Source organism: Pelobates fuscus, chromosome 2 (genome assembly GCF_036172605.1).
Source record: "Pelobates fuscus isolate aPelFus1 chromosome 2, aPelFus1.pri, whole genome shotgun sequence".
In the NCBI taxonomy this organism is placed as follows: domain Eukaryota; kingdom Metazoa; phylum Chordata; class Amphibia; order Anura; family Pelobatidae; genus Pelobates; species Pelobates fuscus.
In genome coordinates this window covers 2,943,169-2,955,902 of record NC_086318.1, presented here as the reverse complement: position 1 = coordinate 2,955,902, position 12,734 = coordinate 2,943,169, and the positions used below count along the sequence as shown (strand labels likewise).

The 12,734-nt window shown below is 48.9% G+C and overlaps 1 protein-coding gene across 1 annotated transcript in view; it reads right to left on the bottom strand.

Moving 5' to 3' along the window:
• The window catches only part of LOC134585349 (intraflagellar transport protein 172 homolog), a 34,211-nt gene extending 25,259 nt beyond the window's left edge, over nucleotides 1-8,952 (bottom strand). Inside the window, exon 1 of the mRNA XM_063440755.1 lies at nucleotides 8,855-8,952. Within this exon, the coding sequence (XP_063296825.1) occupies nucleotides 8,855-8,866 (12 nt within the window). The 5' untranslated portion in view covers nucleotides 8,867-8,952. The remainder of the gene's footprint in view (nucleotides 1-8,854) is intronic.
• Nucleotides 8,953-12,734: the final 3,782 nt, after the last annotated feature.

Below are 12,734 nucleotides of genomic sequence, written 5' to 3'. Positions count from 1 at the left end.
CCTCTTGCGACGTCTGTCAGAGAGTAGGTAAACGAGGGGATCGCCACAAGGCCAAGCTATGTCCCCTACCCATTATCGCAGAGCCCTTCAGCCGCGTAGCGGTAGATATCGTAGGGCCCCTGCCAAAACCCAGTCCCTCTGGCAAAAGGTACATTCTGACTGTAGTGGATTACGCCACCAGGTACCCCGAAGCTGTGGCCCTCACTAATATGCATGCCGAGACCGTAGCGGAGGCATTAATGAAAGTGTTTTCCCGGGTAGGGTTCCCCCAAGAGATAATCTCGGACCGAGGTACCCAGTTTACGGCCGAAGTTACTCAACATATGTGGAAGGTATGTGGCATTAAGCCAATAGTTAATTCCGCCTACCACCCCCAGTCCAATGGGTTATGTGAGAGGTTCAACGGGACACTGAAGCAGATGCTTCGGACGTTCGGGGAGACCCACAAAGACTGGGAGAGGTTTCTACCTCACCTACTCTTTGCTTATAGAGAGGTTCCCCAGGAGTCGACCGGATTCTCCCCGTTTGAATTACTATTTGGGAGGAGGGTGCGGGGACCCTTGAACTTAATTAGGGAACATTGGGAGGGAGAGAGTACTACCAACGAGACCCCTATCATATCATACGTCCTGGAATTCAGGGACCGTCTGGAGGCGCTCACTCAGGCTGTACACACCAACCTCCAGGCGGCCCAGCAACGACAGCGACGCGGGTACGATAGAGGAGCCCGAGACCGCAGCTTTCAGGTGGGACAGAAGGTTTTAATTTTAAAACCTGTCCGCACAGACAAGCTGCAGGCCATCTGGCAAGGCCCATACCAGGTAGTGGAGCAGCGATGCGACACTACCTATGTGATCGGCCCCTGCTCAGGGGTAGGGAAGAGACGCATGCTCCACGTGAACCTGCTCAAACCCTACCATGAGAGGATCGAGGATGTGACGGCCATCTGCGCCTCCTCCTTAGAGGATCAGGAGAACCTACCCTTACCTGACCTACTAGAACCCCGATAGAGCCCTCCCAGGGAGTTCAGCTGGGGGAGCGGCTAAGCGCCCATGAGCGTGCCCAGGTACAAGCGCTGATCGAAGCCAAAGGGGCTACCTTCTCCAATTTACCTGGTTACACTCCGCTAGCCACTCACCGAGTAGACACCCTGGGACAGCTACCTATGAGACAGGCTCCATATAGGGTTCCGGAATCCGTCCGTACCCATATGAAAGCCGAGCTAGATGAGATGTTACAGCTAGGGGTTATCGAACCCTCCGATAGCCCCTGGGCATCGCCGGTAGTCCTAGTACCGAAAAAGGATGGCACCACTCGGTTCTGTGTCGACTACCGGAGGCTAAATGACAAAACGGTGTCTGATGCCTACCCGATGCCCCGGATAGACGAGCTGTTAGATAAGATGGCACGGGGCCAGTATCTCACTACCATTGATTTGTGTAAGGGATACTGGCAAATTCCACTAGCCGATGACGCCGTCCCCAAGTCGGCGTTTGTCACTCCGTTTGGCCTGTACCATTTCAAGGTCATGCCCTTCGGAATGAAAAACGCTCCGGCTACCTTTCAGCGGATGGTAGATCGGCTACTGGACGGGTTCCAAGAGTATGCCTGTGCCTATCTAGATGACATAGCCATCTTTAGCCAGACCTGGGAGGACCACCTACACCACATAGGGGCGATCCTAGATCGTATTGGGGAGGCTGGGTTAACGTTAAAGCCTAGCAAGTGCCACATAGGTATGGCTGAGGTGCAGTATCTGGGACACCGAGTAGGGTGTGGGCAGCAGAGACCCGAGCCAGCCAAGATTGAGGCCGTAGCAAAGTGGCCTACCCCCAGGACTAAGACTCAGGTGCTGGCGTTTTTAGGGACGGCCGGCTACTACCGGAAGTTTGTTCCAGACTATAGCACCCTGGCCAAACCCCTGACGGACTTGACTAAAAAGAACCTTCCCCGACAGGTTGTCTGGGCCCCAGAGTGTGAGCAGGCATTCCAGCAACTCAAAACGGCTCTAACTAATGCTCCTGTGTTGACTGCTCCTGATCCAACTAAAAGATTTCTTGTTCACACAGACGCTTCAATGTTTGGATTGGGAGCAGTACTGAGCCAAGTGGGAGCCGATGGCGGAGAACACCCCGTAGCTTACCTAAGCCGCAAGTTACTACCGCGTGAAGTGAGCTACGCTGCCATCGAGAAAGAATGCCTGGCCGTGGTGTGGGCCCTCAAAAAGTTACAGCCATATTTGTACGGACAACCTTTTTCCTTACTCACAGATCACAACCCGTTAGTGTGGCTGAACCGTGTATCTGGGGACAATGCCCGGCTGCTGCGCTGGAGTTTGGCGCTGCAGCCCTTTGACTTTACCATTCACTATCGGCCCGGAAAACAAAACGGTAACGCTGACGGGTTATCCAGACAGACTGAACTCGAAAAGTGATCTGTGAGTACTCTCCCGGACATCCCCAAGCCGATCCGTTGGGATCAGACTGTGTATGCCGGCTTGGTTCTGGGGGAGCATTGTGGCAAATCTAGCCACTTCTGGACTATATGCAGTATAGGTTGTCCGTAGGCTGACTGTATGATGTGTTCCGTTAAATGTGTATGTAGTGTGCTATGGCCGTTCGCACGCTGGCAGCCGTACGCTGCCAGCGTACCAGCATTCATACGACGAAAACACAGCTATCCTGGCCATTCGCCGTACGAATACGGGCTCCCCAGGTCGACCACACACTCCCAAGTCGTGTGGTACCAAGTAACCGATTGCAACATTGTTGCAATCGGTAATTAAGGGCTCTCCTAGGTGGCCGTCGATCCACTACCGACCATGCGGCGGTCGGCCATCTTGGATCCTTTGTCTCTGCAGCGGTGTTCGGTCATCGAGAGCCTGGACTTGAAAACGGCTACTCGATGATCCGAGCCCCGCTGGGTTTCCAGAGCGTTCGGGAGTTCCGCGTTCGGTACATTATATGTCCCGTACTTATTCGGTACTTTTAAACCAACTTTCATGTTTAAATGTATTATGTGCGGCGTTCGGTCAATTCAGCTGGGATCAGAGCGGTATTCTCACAAAGTGTGCGCTCCGACCCCAGCTATCTACCGAACGTTCGATGATTCCAAAGTACCGAATATTATGTGAATTATGGATTTTAGAGTCAATTGTCGGTTTTGCTACACGAGGGGATAATCCACTTAATCGTCCATTTTAGTGGGAGTATCCCTCTCGTGTCGCAATGCCTGTTGGGAAAGTCACAATGCATGTTGGGAGAAATCCCCTGGATTATCTGTGTGGAAACCCCTTGCATGGGGAACTGTATAAATACGCTGCTTGTGAATAAACCGAGTTAGTTGACTCCCAAACTGTGTTTCGTCTGGTTATTGGGAGGATTGGGAATATTGCCTTGCTTTCTACTCTGACTGTGGATTTCCTGAAGATACCAACGGATGTCGTGGACGGTTATACCGCATACCGTTACACAGACCACAGAGATGGCAAGAAATACTGACCAACCCAGACCACAGAGATGGCAAGAAATACTGACCAACCCAGACCACAGAGATGGCAAGAATTACTGACCAACCCAGACCACAGAGAAGGCAAGAATTACTGAACAACCCAGACCACAGAGATGGCAAGAAATACTGACCAACCCAGACCACAGAGATGGCAAGAAATACTGACCAACCCAGACCACACAGATGGCAAGAATTACTGACCAACCCAGACCATAGAGAGGGCAAGAAATACTGACCCAACCAGGACCACATAGAAGATAAGAACAACTGACCAACCCAGACCACAGAAATGGCAAGAATTACTGACCAACCCAGCCCACAGAGAGGCAAAGAATTACTGACCAACCCAGACCACAGAGAGGCAAAGAATTACTGACCAACCCAGACCACAGAGAGGCAAAGAATTACTGACCAATCCAAACCACAGAGAGGGCAAGAAATACTGACCAACCCAGACCACATAGATGGCAAGAATTACTGAACACAGAGAGGCAAAGAATTACTGACCAACCCAGACCACAGAGAGGGCAAGAATTACTGAATAAACCCAGACCACAGAGAGGCAAAGAATTACTGACAAACCCAGACCACAGAGAGGCAAAGAATTACTGACCAACCCAGACCACAGAGAGGCAAAGAATTACTGACCAACCCAGACCACAGAGAGGCAAAGAATTACTGACCAACCCTGACCACAGAGAGGCAAAATAATTACTGACCAACCCAGACCACAGAGAGGGCAAGAATTATTGACCAACCCAGACCACAGAGAGGGCAAGAAATACTGACCAACCCAGACCACAGAGAGGGCAAGAATTACTGAACAACCCAGACCACAGAGAGGCAAAAGAATTACTGACCAACCCAGACCACAGAGAGGGCAAGAATTACTGACCAACCCAGACCACAGAGAGGGCAAGAAATACTGACCAACCCAGACCACAGAAATGGCAAGAATTACTGAACACAGAGAGGCAAAGAATTACTGACCAACCCAGACCACAGAGAGGGCAAGAATTACTGAATAAACCCAGACCACAGAGAGGCAAAGAATTACTGACCAACCCAGACCACAGATGGCAAGAATTACTGAACAACCCAGACCACAGAGAGGCAAAAGAATTACTGACCAACCCAGACCACAGAGAGGGCAATAATTACTGACCAACCCAGACCACAGAGAGGGCAAGAAATACTGACCAACCCAGACCACAGAGATGGCAAGAATTACTGACCAACCCAGACCACAGAGAGGCAAAGAATTACAGACCAACCCAGACCACAGAGATGGCAAGAAATACTGACCAACCCAGACCACAGAGATGGCAAGAAATACTGACCAACCCAGACCACAGAGAGGGCAAGAATTAGTGACCAACCCAGACCACAGAGAGGGCAAGAAATACTGTCCAACCCAGACCATAGAGAGGGCAAGAAATACTGACCCAACCAGGACCACATAGAAGATAAGAAAAACTGACCAACCAGGACCACAAAGAGGGCAAGAAATACTGACCAACCCAGACCACAGAGATGGCAAGAATTACTGACCAACCCAGACCACAGAGAGGGCAAGAAATACTGACCAACCCAGACCACAGAGAGGGCAAGAATTACTGACCAGCCCAGACCACAGAGAGGGCAAGAAATACTGTCCAACCCAGACCACAGAGAGGGCAAGAAATACTGACCAACCCAGACCACAGAGAGGCAAAGAATTACTGAACAACCCAGACCACAGAGAGGGCAAGAAATACTGACCAACCCAGACCACAGAGAGGCAAATAATTACTGACCAACCCAGACCACAGAGAGGGCAAGAAATACTGACCAACCCAGACCACAGAGAGGGCAAGAATTACTGACCAGCCCAGACCACAGAGAGGGCAAGAAATACTGACCAACCCAGACCACAGAGAGGGCAAGAAATACTGACCAACCCAGACCACAGAGAGGCAAAGAATTACTGAACAACCCAGACCACAGAGAGGCAAAGAATTACTGAACAACCAGACCACAGAGAGGGCAAGAAATACTGACCAACCCAGACCACAGAGAGGCAAAGAATTACAGACCAACCCAGACCACAGAGATGGCAAGAAATACTGACCAACCCAGACCACAGAGATGGCAAGAAATACTGACCAACCCAGACCACAGAGATGGCAAGAAATACTGACCAACCCAGACCACAGAGATGGCAAGAATTACTGACCAACCCAGACCACAGAGAGGCAAAGAATTACTGACCAACCCAGACCACAGAGAGGGCAAGAAATACTGACCAACCCAGACCACAGAGAGGGCAAGAAATACTGACCAACCCAGACCACAGAGAGGGCAAGAAATACTGACCAGCCCAGACCACAGAGAGGGCAAGAAATACTGACCAACCCAGACCACAGAGAGGGCAAGAAATACTGACCAACCCAGACCACAGAGAGGCAAAGAATTACTGAACAACCCAGACCACAGAGAGGCAAAGAATTACTGAACAACCCAGACCACAGAGAGGGCAAGAAATACTGACCAACCCAGACCACAGAGATGGCAAGAATTACTGACCAACCCAGACCACAGAGATGGCAAGAATTACTGACCAACCCAGACCACAGAGAGGGCAAGAAATACTGACCAACCCAGACCACAGAGAGGGCAAGAATTACTGACCAGCCCAGACCACAGAGAGGGCAAGAAATACTGACCAACCCAGACCACAGAGAGGGCAAGAAATACTGACCAACCCAGACCACAGAGAGGCAAAGAATTACTGAACAACCCAGACCACAGAGAGGGCAAGAAATACTGACCAACCCAGACCACAGAGAGGCAAAGAATTACTGACCAACCCAGACCACAGAGAGGGCAAGAAATACTGACCAACCCAGACCACAGAGAGGGCAAGAATTACTGACCAGCCCAGACCACAGAGAGGGCAAGAAATACTGACCAACCCAGACCACAGAGAGGGCAAGAAATACTGACCAACCCAGACCACAGAGAGGCAAAGAATTACTGAACAACCCAGACCACAGAGAGGCAAAGAATTACTGAACAACCCAGACCACAGAGAGGGCAAGAAATACTGACCAACCCAGACCACAGAGAGGCAAAGAATTACTGAACAACCCAGACCACAGAGATGGCAAGAAATACTGACCAACCCAGACCACAGAGATGGCAAGAAATACTGACCAACCCAGACCACAGAGATGGCAAGAAATACTGACCAACCCAGACCACAGAGATGGCAAGAATTACTGACCAACCCAGACCACAGAGAGGGCAAGAATTACTGAACAACCCAGACCACAGAGAGGGCAAGAAATACTGACCAACCCAGACCACAGAGATGGCAAGAATTACTGACCAACCCAGACCACATAGAGGCAAAGAATTACAGACCAACCCAGACCACAGAGATGGCAAGAAATACTGACCAACCCAGACCACAGAGATGGCAAGAAATACTGACCAACCCAGACCACAGAGATGGCAAGAAATACTGACCAACCCAGACCACAGAGATGGCAAGAATTACTGACCAACCCAGACCATAGAGAGGGCAAGAAATATTGACCCAACCAGGACCACATAGAAGATAAGAACAACTGGCCAACCCAGACCACAGAAATGGCAAGAATTACTGACCAACCCAGACCACAGAGAGGCAAAGAATTACTGACCAACCCAGACCACAGAGAGGCAAAGAATTAATGACCAACCCAGACCACAGAGAGGCAAAGAATTACTGACCAACCTAGACCACAGAGAGGCAAAGAATTAATGACCAATCCAAACCACAGAGAGGGCAAGAAATACTGACCAACCCAGACCACATAGATGGCAAGAATTACTGAACACAGAGAGGCAAAGAATTACTGACCAACCCAGACCACAGAGAGGGCAAGAATTACTGAATAAACCCAGACCACAGAGAGGCAAAGAATTACTGACAAACCCAGACCACAGAGAGGCAAAGAATTATTGACCAACCCAGACCACAGACAGGGCAAGAAATACTGACCAACCCAGACCACAGAGATGGCAAGAATTACTGAACAACCCAGACCACAGAGATGGCAAGAAATACTGACCAACCCAGACCACAGAGAGGGCAAGAATTATTGACCAACCCAGACCACAGAGAGGGCAAGAAATACTGACCAACCCAGACCACAGAGAGGGCAAGAAATACTGACCAACCCAGACCACAGAGAGGGCAAGAAATACTGACCAACCCAGACCACAGAGATGGTAAGAATAACTGACCAACCCAGACCACAGAGAGGCAAAGAATTACTGAACAACCCAGACCACAGAGAGGGCAAGAAATACTGACCAACCCAGACCACAGAGAGGCAAAGAATTAAAGACCAACCCAGACCACAGAGATGTCAAGAAATACTGACCAACCCAGACCACAGAGATGGCAAGAAATACTGACTAACCCAGACCACAGAGATGGCAAGAATTACTGACCAGCCCAGACCACAGAGAGGGCAAGAATTAGTGACCAACCCAGACCATAGAGAGGGCAAGAAATACTGACCCAACCAGGACCACATAGAAGATAAGAAAAACTGACCAACCAGGACCACAAAGAGGGCAAGAAATACTGACCAACCCAGACCACAGAGATGGCAAGAATTACTGACCAACCCAGACCACAGAGAGGCAAAGAATTACTGACCAACCCAGACCACAGAGAGGGCAAGAAATACTGACCAACCCAGACCACAGAGAGGGCAAGAATTACTGACCAGCCCAGACCACAGAGAGGGCAAGAAATACTGACCAACCCAGACCACAGAGAGGGCAAGAAATACTGACCAACCCAGACCACAGAGAGGCAAAGAATTACTGAACAACCCAGACCACAGAGAGGCAAAGAATTACTGACCAACCCAGACCATAGAGAGGGCAAGAAATACTGACCAACCCAGACCACAGAGAGGGCAAGAAATAGTGACCAACCCAGACCACAGAGAGGGCAAGAATTACTGACCAGCCCAGACCACAGAGAGGCAAAGAATTACTGACCAACCCAGACCACAGAGAGGCAAAGAATTACTGACCAACCCAGAGTGAGAAAAAGAGACTGACAGAAACTGAGGAGAGCGTGTGAGAGGAATAACTGACAAACCCAGGTCAAGGAGAGACAGATTAAATATAAATGAAGAAAGGTTAATAAGTTAGGTAGGATAAAAAGCATTTAAACCAGTAGAACCTGCTAGCTGTTACCCTGTCCTAGACTATATGCCGTCCAATGCAATATTAGTGCCATGGAAACTTTAACTAACTGAGACAGACTGGTCTATCTTGAGACGAATTTTGATCATACCTTGGCAGCCATTCCTGCCTCATAGAAAGACTTGTCTGCAGGAATCAGATCTGTGTGACGGAGCAGAGAAATACACAGTTTGACAGCCAAAACCTCCTGCAGAGAGAAAAGAAAAATCTGTGAATATGGTGAGAGCAACAGGTGTACACATACAGGTAAGAACAATCAGGTATAGAGCAGACAGGAGAGGATGATTATTATTATTATTATTATTATTTTATTATTTATATAGCGCCAACAAATTCCGTAGCGCTGTACAATGGGTGGACTAACAGACACATAATCAGACCACTGGACGTACAGGAACAGAGGGGGTTGAGGGCCCTGCTCAATGAGCTTACATGCTAGAGGAAGTGGGGTATAGTGACACAAACGGGTTAAAGTAGGGGAATTAAATAGTTTGTTAGAGAAGGGTTTATTGAGTGCTTGGTAGGTCATTTTTGACAGTTGCAGGAAAGGAGTCATGGGGTGGGGGATGAGAAGCCTGCTGACAGTTTAATTGATACGCTTTAACGAAGAAGTGAGTTTTCAAAGATTTTTTGAAGGAGTGGAGATCAGGTATAGAGCAGACAGGAGAGGATGATAGAGATCAGGTATAGAGCAGACAGGAGAGGACGATAGAGATCAGGTATAGAGCAGACAGGAGAGGATGATAGAGATCAGGTATAGAGCAGACAGGAGAGGACAATAGAGATCAGGTATAGAGCAGACAGGAGAGGACGACAGAGATCAGGTATAGAGCAGACAGGAGAGGGTTATAGAGATCAGGTATAGAGCAGACAGGAGAGGACGATAGAGATCAGGTATAGAGCAGACAGGAGAGGACGATAGAGATCAGGTATAGAGCAGACAGGAGAGGGTTATAGAGATCAGGTATAGAGCAGACAGGAGAGGACGATAGAGATCAGGTATAGAGCAGACAGGAGAGGATTATAGAGATCAGGTATAGAGCAGACAGGAGAGGACGATAGAGATCAGGTATAGAGCAGACAGGAGAGGACGATAGAGATCAGGTATAGAGCAGACAGGAGAGGGTTATAGAGATCAGGTATAGAGCAGACAGGAGAGGACGACAGAGATCAGGTATAGAGCAGACAGGAGAGGATGATAGAGATCAGGTATAGAGCAGACAGGAGAGGACGATAGAGATCAGGTATAGAGCAGACAGGAGAGGGTTATAGAGATCAGGTATAGAGCAGACAGGAGAGGATGATAGAGATCAGGTATAGAGCAGACAGGAGAGGACAATAGAGATCAGGTATAGAGCAGACAGGAGAGGGTTATAGAGATCAGGTATAGAGCAGACAGGAGAGGACGATAGAGATCAGGTATAGAGCAGACAGGAGAGGACGATAGAGATCAGGTATAGAGCAGACAGGAGAGGACGATAGAGATCAGGTATAGAGCAGACAGGAGAGGGTTATAGAGATCAGGTATAGAGCAGACAGGAGAGGACGACAGAGATCAGGTATAGAGCAGACAGGAGAGGATGATAGAGATCAGGTATAGAGCAGACAGGAGAGGGTTATAGAGATCAGGTATAGAGCAGACAGGAGAGGACGATAGAGATCAGGTATAGAGCAGACAGGAGAGGATGATAGAGATCAGGTATAGAGCAGACAGGAGAGGATGATAGAGATCAGGTATAGAGCAGACAGGAGAGGGTTATAGAGATCAGGTATAGAGCAGACAGGAGAGGACGACAGAGATCAGGTATAGAGCAGACAGGAGAGGACGATAGAGATCAGGTATAGAGCAGACAGGAGAGGGTTATAGAGATCAGGTATAGAGCAGACAGGAGAGGACGACAGAGATCAGGTATAGAGCAGACAGGAGAGGACGATAGAGATCAGGTATAGAGCAGACAGGAGAGGATTATAGAGATCAGGTATAGAGCAGACAGGAGAGGATGATAGAGATCAGGTATAGAGCAGACAGGAGAGGACGATAGAGATCAGGGTTATAGAGATCAGGTATAAAGCAGACAGGAGAGGACGATAGAGATCAGGTATAGAGCAGACAGGAGAGGGTTATAGAGATCAGGTATAGAGCAGACAGGAGAGGACGATAGAGCTCAGGTATAGAGCAGACAGGAGGGGACGATAGAGATCAGGTATAGAGCAGACAGGAGAGGACGATAGAGATCAGGTATAGAGCAGACAGGAGAGGACGATAGAGATCAGGTATAGAGCAGACAGGAGAGGGTTATAGAGATCAGGTATAGAGCAGATAGGAGAGGACGATAGAGATCAGGTATAGAGCAGACAGGAGAGGACGATAGAGATCAGGTATAGAGCAGACAGGAGAGGATGATAGAGATCAGGTATAGAGCAGACAGGAGAGGACGATAGAGATCAGGTATAGAGCAGACAGGAGAGGACGATAGAGATCAGGTATAGAGCAGACAGGAGAGGATGATAGAGATCAGGTATAGAGCAGACAGGAGAGGACGATAGAGATCAGGTATAGAGCAGACAGGAGAGGGTTATAGAGATCAGGTATAGAGCAGACAGGAGAGGACGATAAGGATCAGGTATAGAGCAGACAGGAGAGGACAATAGAGATCAGGTATAGAGCAGACAGGAGAGGGTTATAGAGATCAGGTATAGAGCAGACAGGAGAGGACGATAGAGATCAGGTATAGAGCAGACAGGAGAGGATGATAGAGATCAGGTATAGAGCAGACAGGAGAGGACGATAGAGATCAGGTATAGAGCAGACAGGAGAGGATGATAGAGATCAGGTATAGAGCAGACAGGAGAGGACGATAGCGATGAGGTATAGAGCAGACAGGAGAGGATGATAGAGATCAGGTATAGAGCAGACAGGAGAGGACGATAGAGATCAGGTATAGAGCAGACAGGAGAGGACGATAGAGATCAGGTATAGAGCAGACAGGAGAGGATGATAGAGATCAGGTATAGAGCAGACAGGAGAGGACGATAGAGATCAGGTATAGAGCAGACAGGAGAGGGTTATAGAGATCAGGTATAGAGCAGACAGGAGAGGACGACAGAGATCAGGTATAGAGCAGTCAGGAGAGGATGATAGAGATCAGGTATAGAGCAGACAGGAGAGGATGATAGAGATCAGGTATAGAGCAGACAGGAGAGGATGATAGAGATCAGGTATAGAGCAGACAGGAGAGGGTTATAGAGATCAGGTATAGAGCAGACAGGAGAGGACGATAGAGATCAGGTATAGAGCAGACAGGAGAGGATGATAGAGATCAGGTATAGAGCAGACAGGAGAGGATGATAGAGATCAGGTATAGAGCAGACAGGAGAGGACGATAGAGATCAGACAGGAGAGGGTTATAGAGATCAGGTATAGAGCAGACAGGAGAGGATGATAGAGATCAGGTATAGAGCAGACAGGAGAGGATGATAGCGATGAGGTATAGAGCAGACAGGAGAGGATGATAGCGATGAGGTATAGAGCAGACAGGAGAGGGTTATAGAGATCAGGTATAGAGCAGACAGGAGAGGATGATAGAGATCAGGTATAGAGCAGACAGGAGAGGACGATAGAGATCAGGTATAGAGCAGACAGGAGAGGATGATAGAGATCAGGTATAGAGCAGACAGGAGAGGACGATAGAGATCAGGTAGAGAGCAGACAGGAGAGGATGATAGCGATGAGGTATAGAGCAGACAGGAGAGGATGATAGCGATGAGGTATAGAGCAGACAGGAGAGGATGATAGAGATCAGGTATAGAGCAGACAGGAGAGGACGATAGAGATCAGGTATAGAGCAGACAGGAGAGGGTTATAGAGATCAGGTATAGAGAAGACAGGAGAGGATGATAGAGATCAGGTATAGAGCAGACAGGAGAGGATGATAGAGATCAGGTATAGAGCAGACAGGAGAGGACGATAG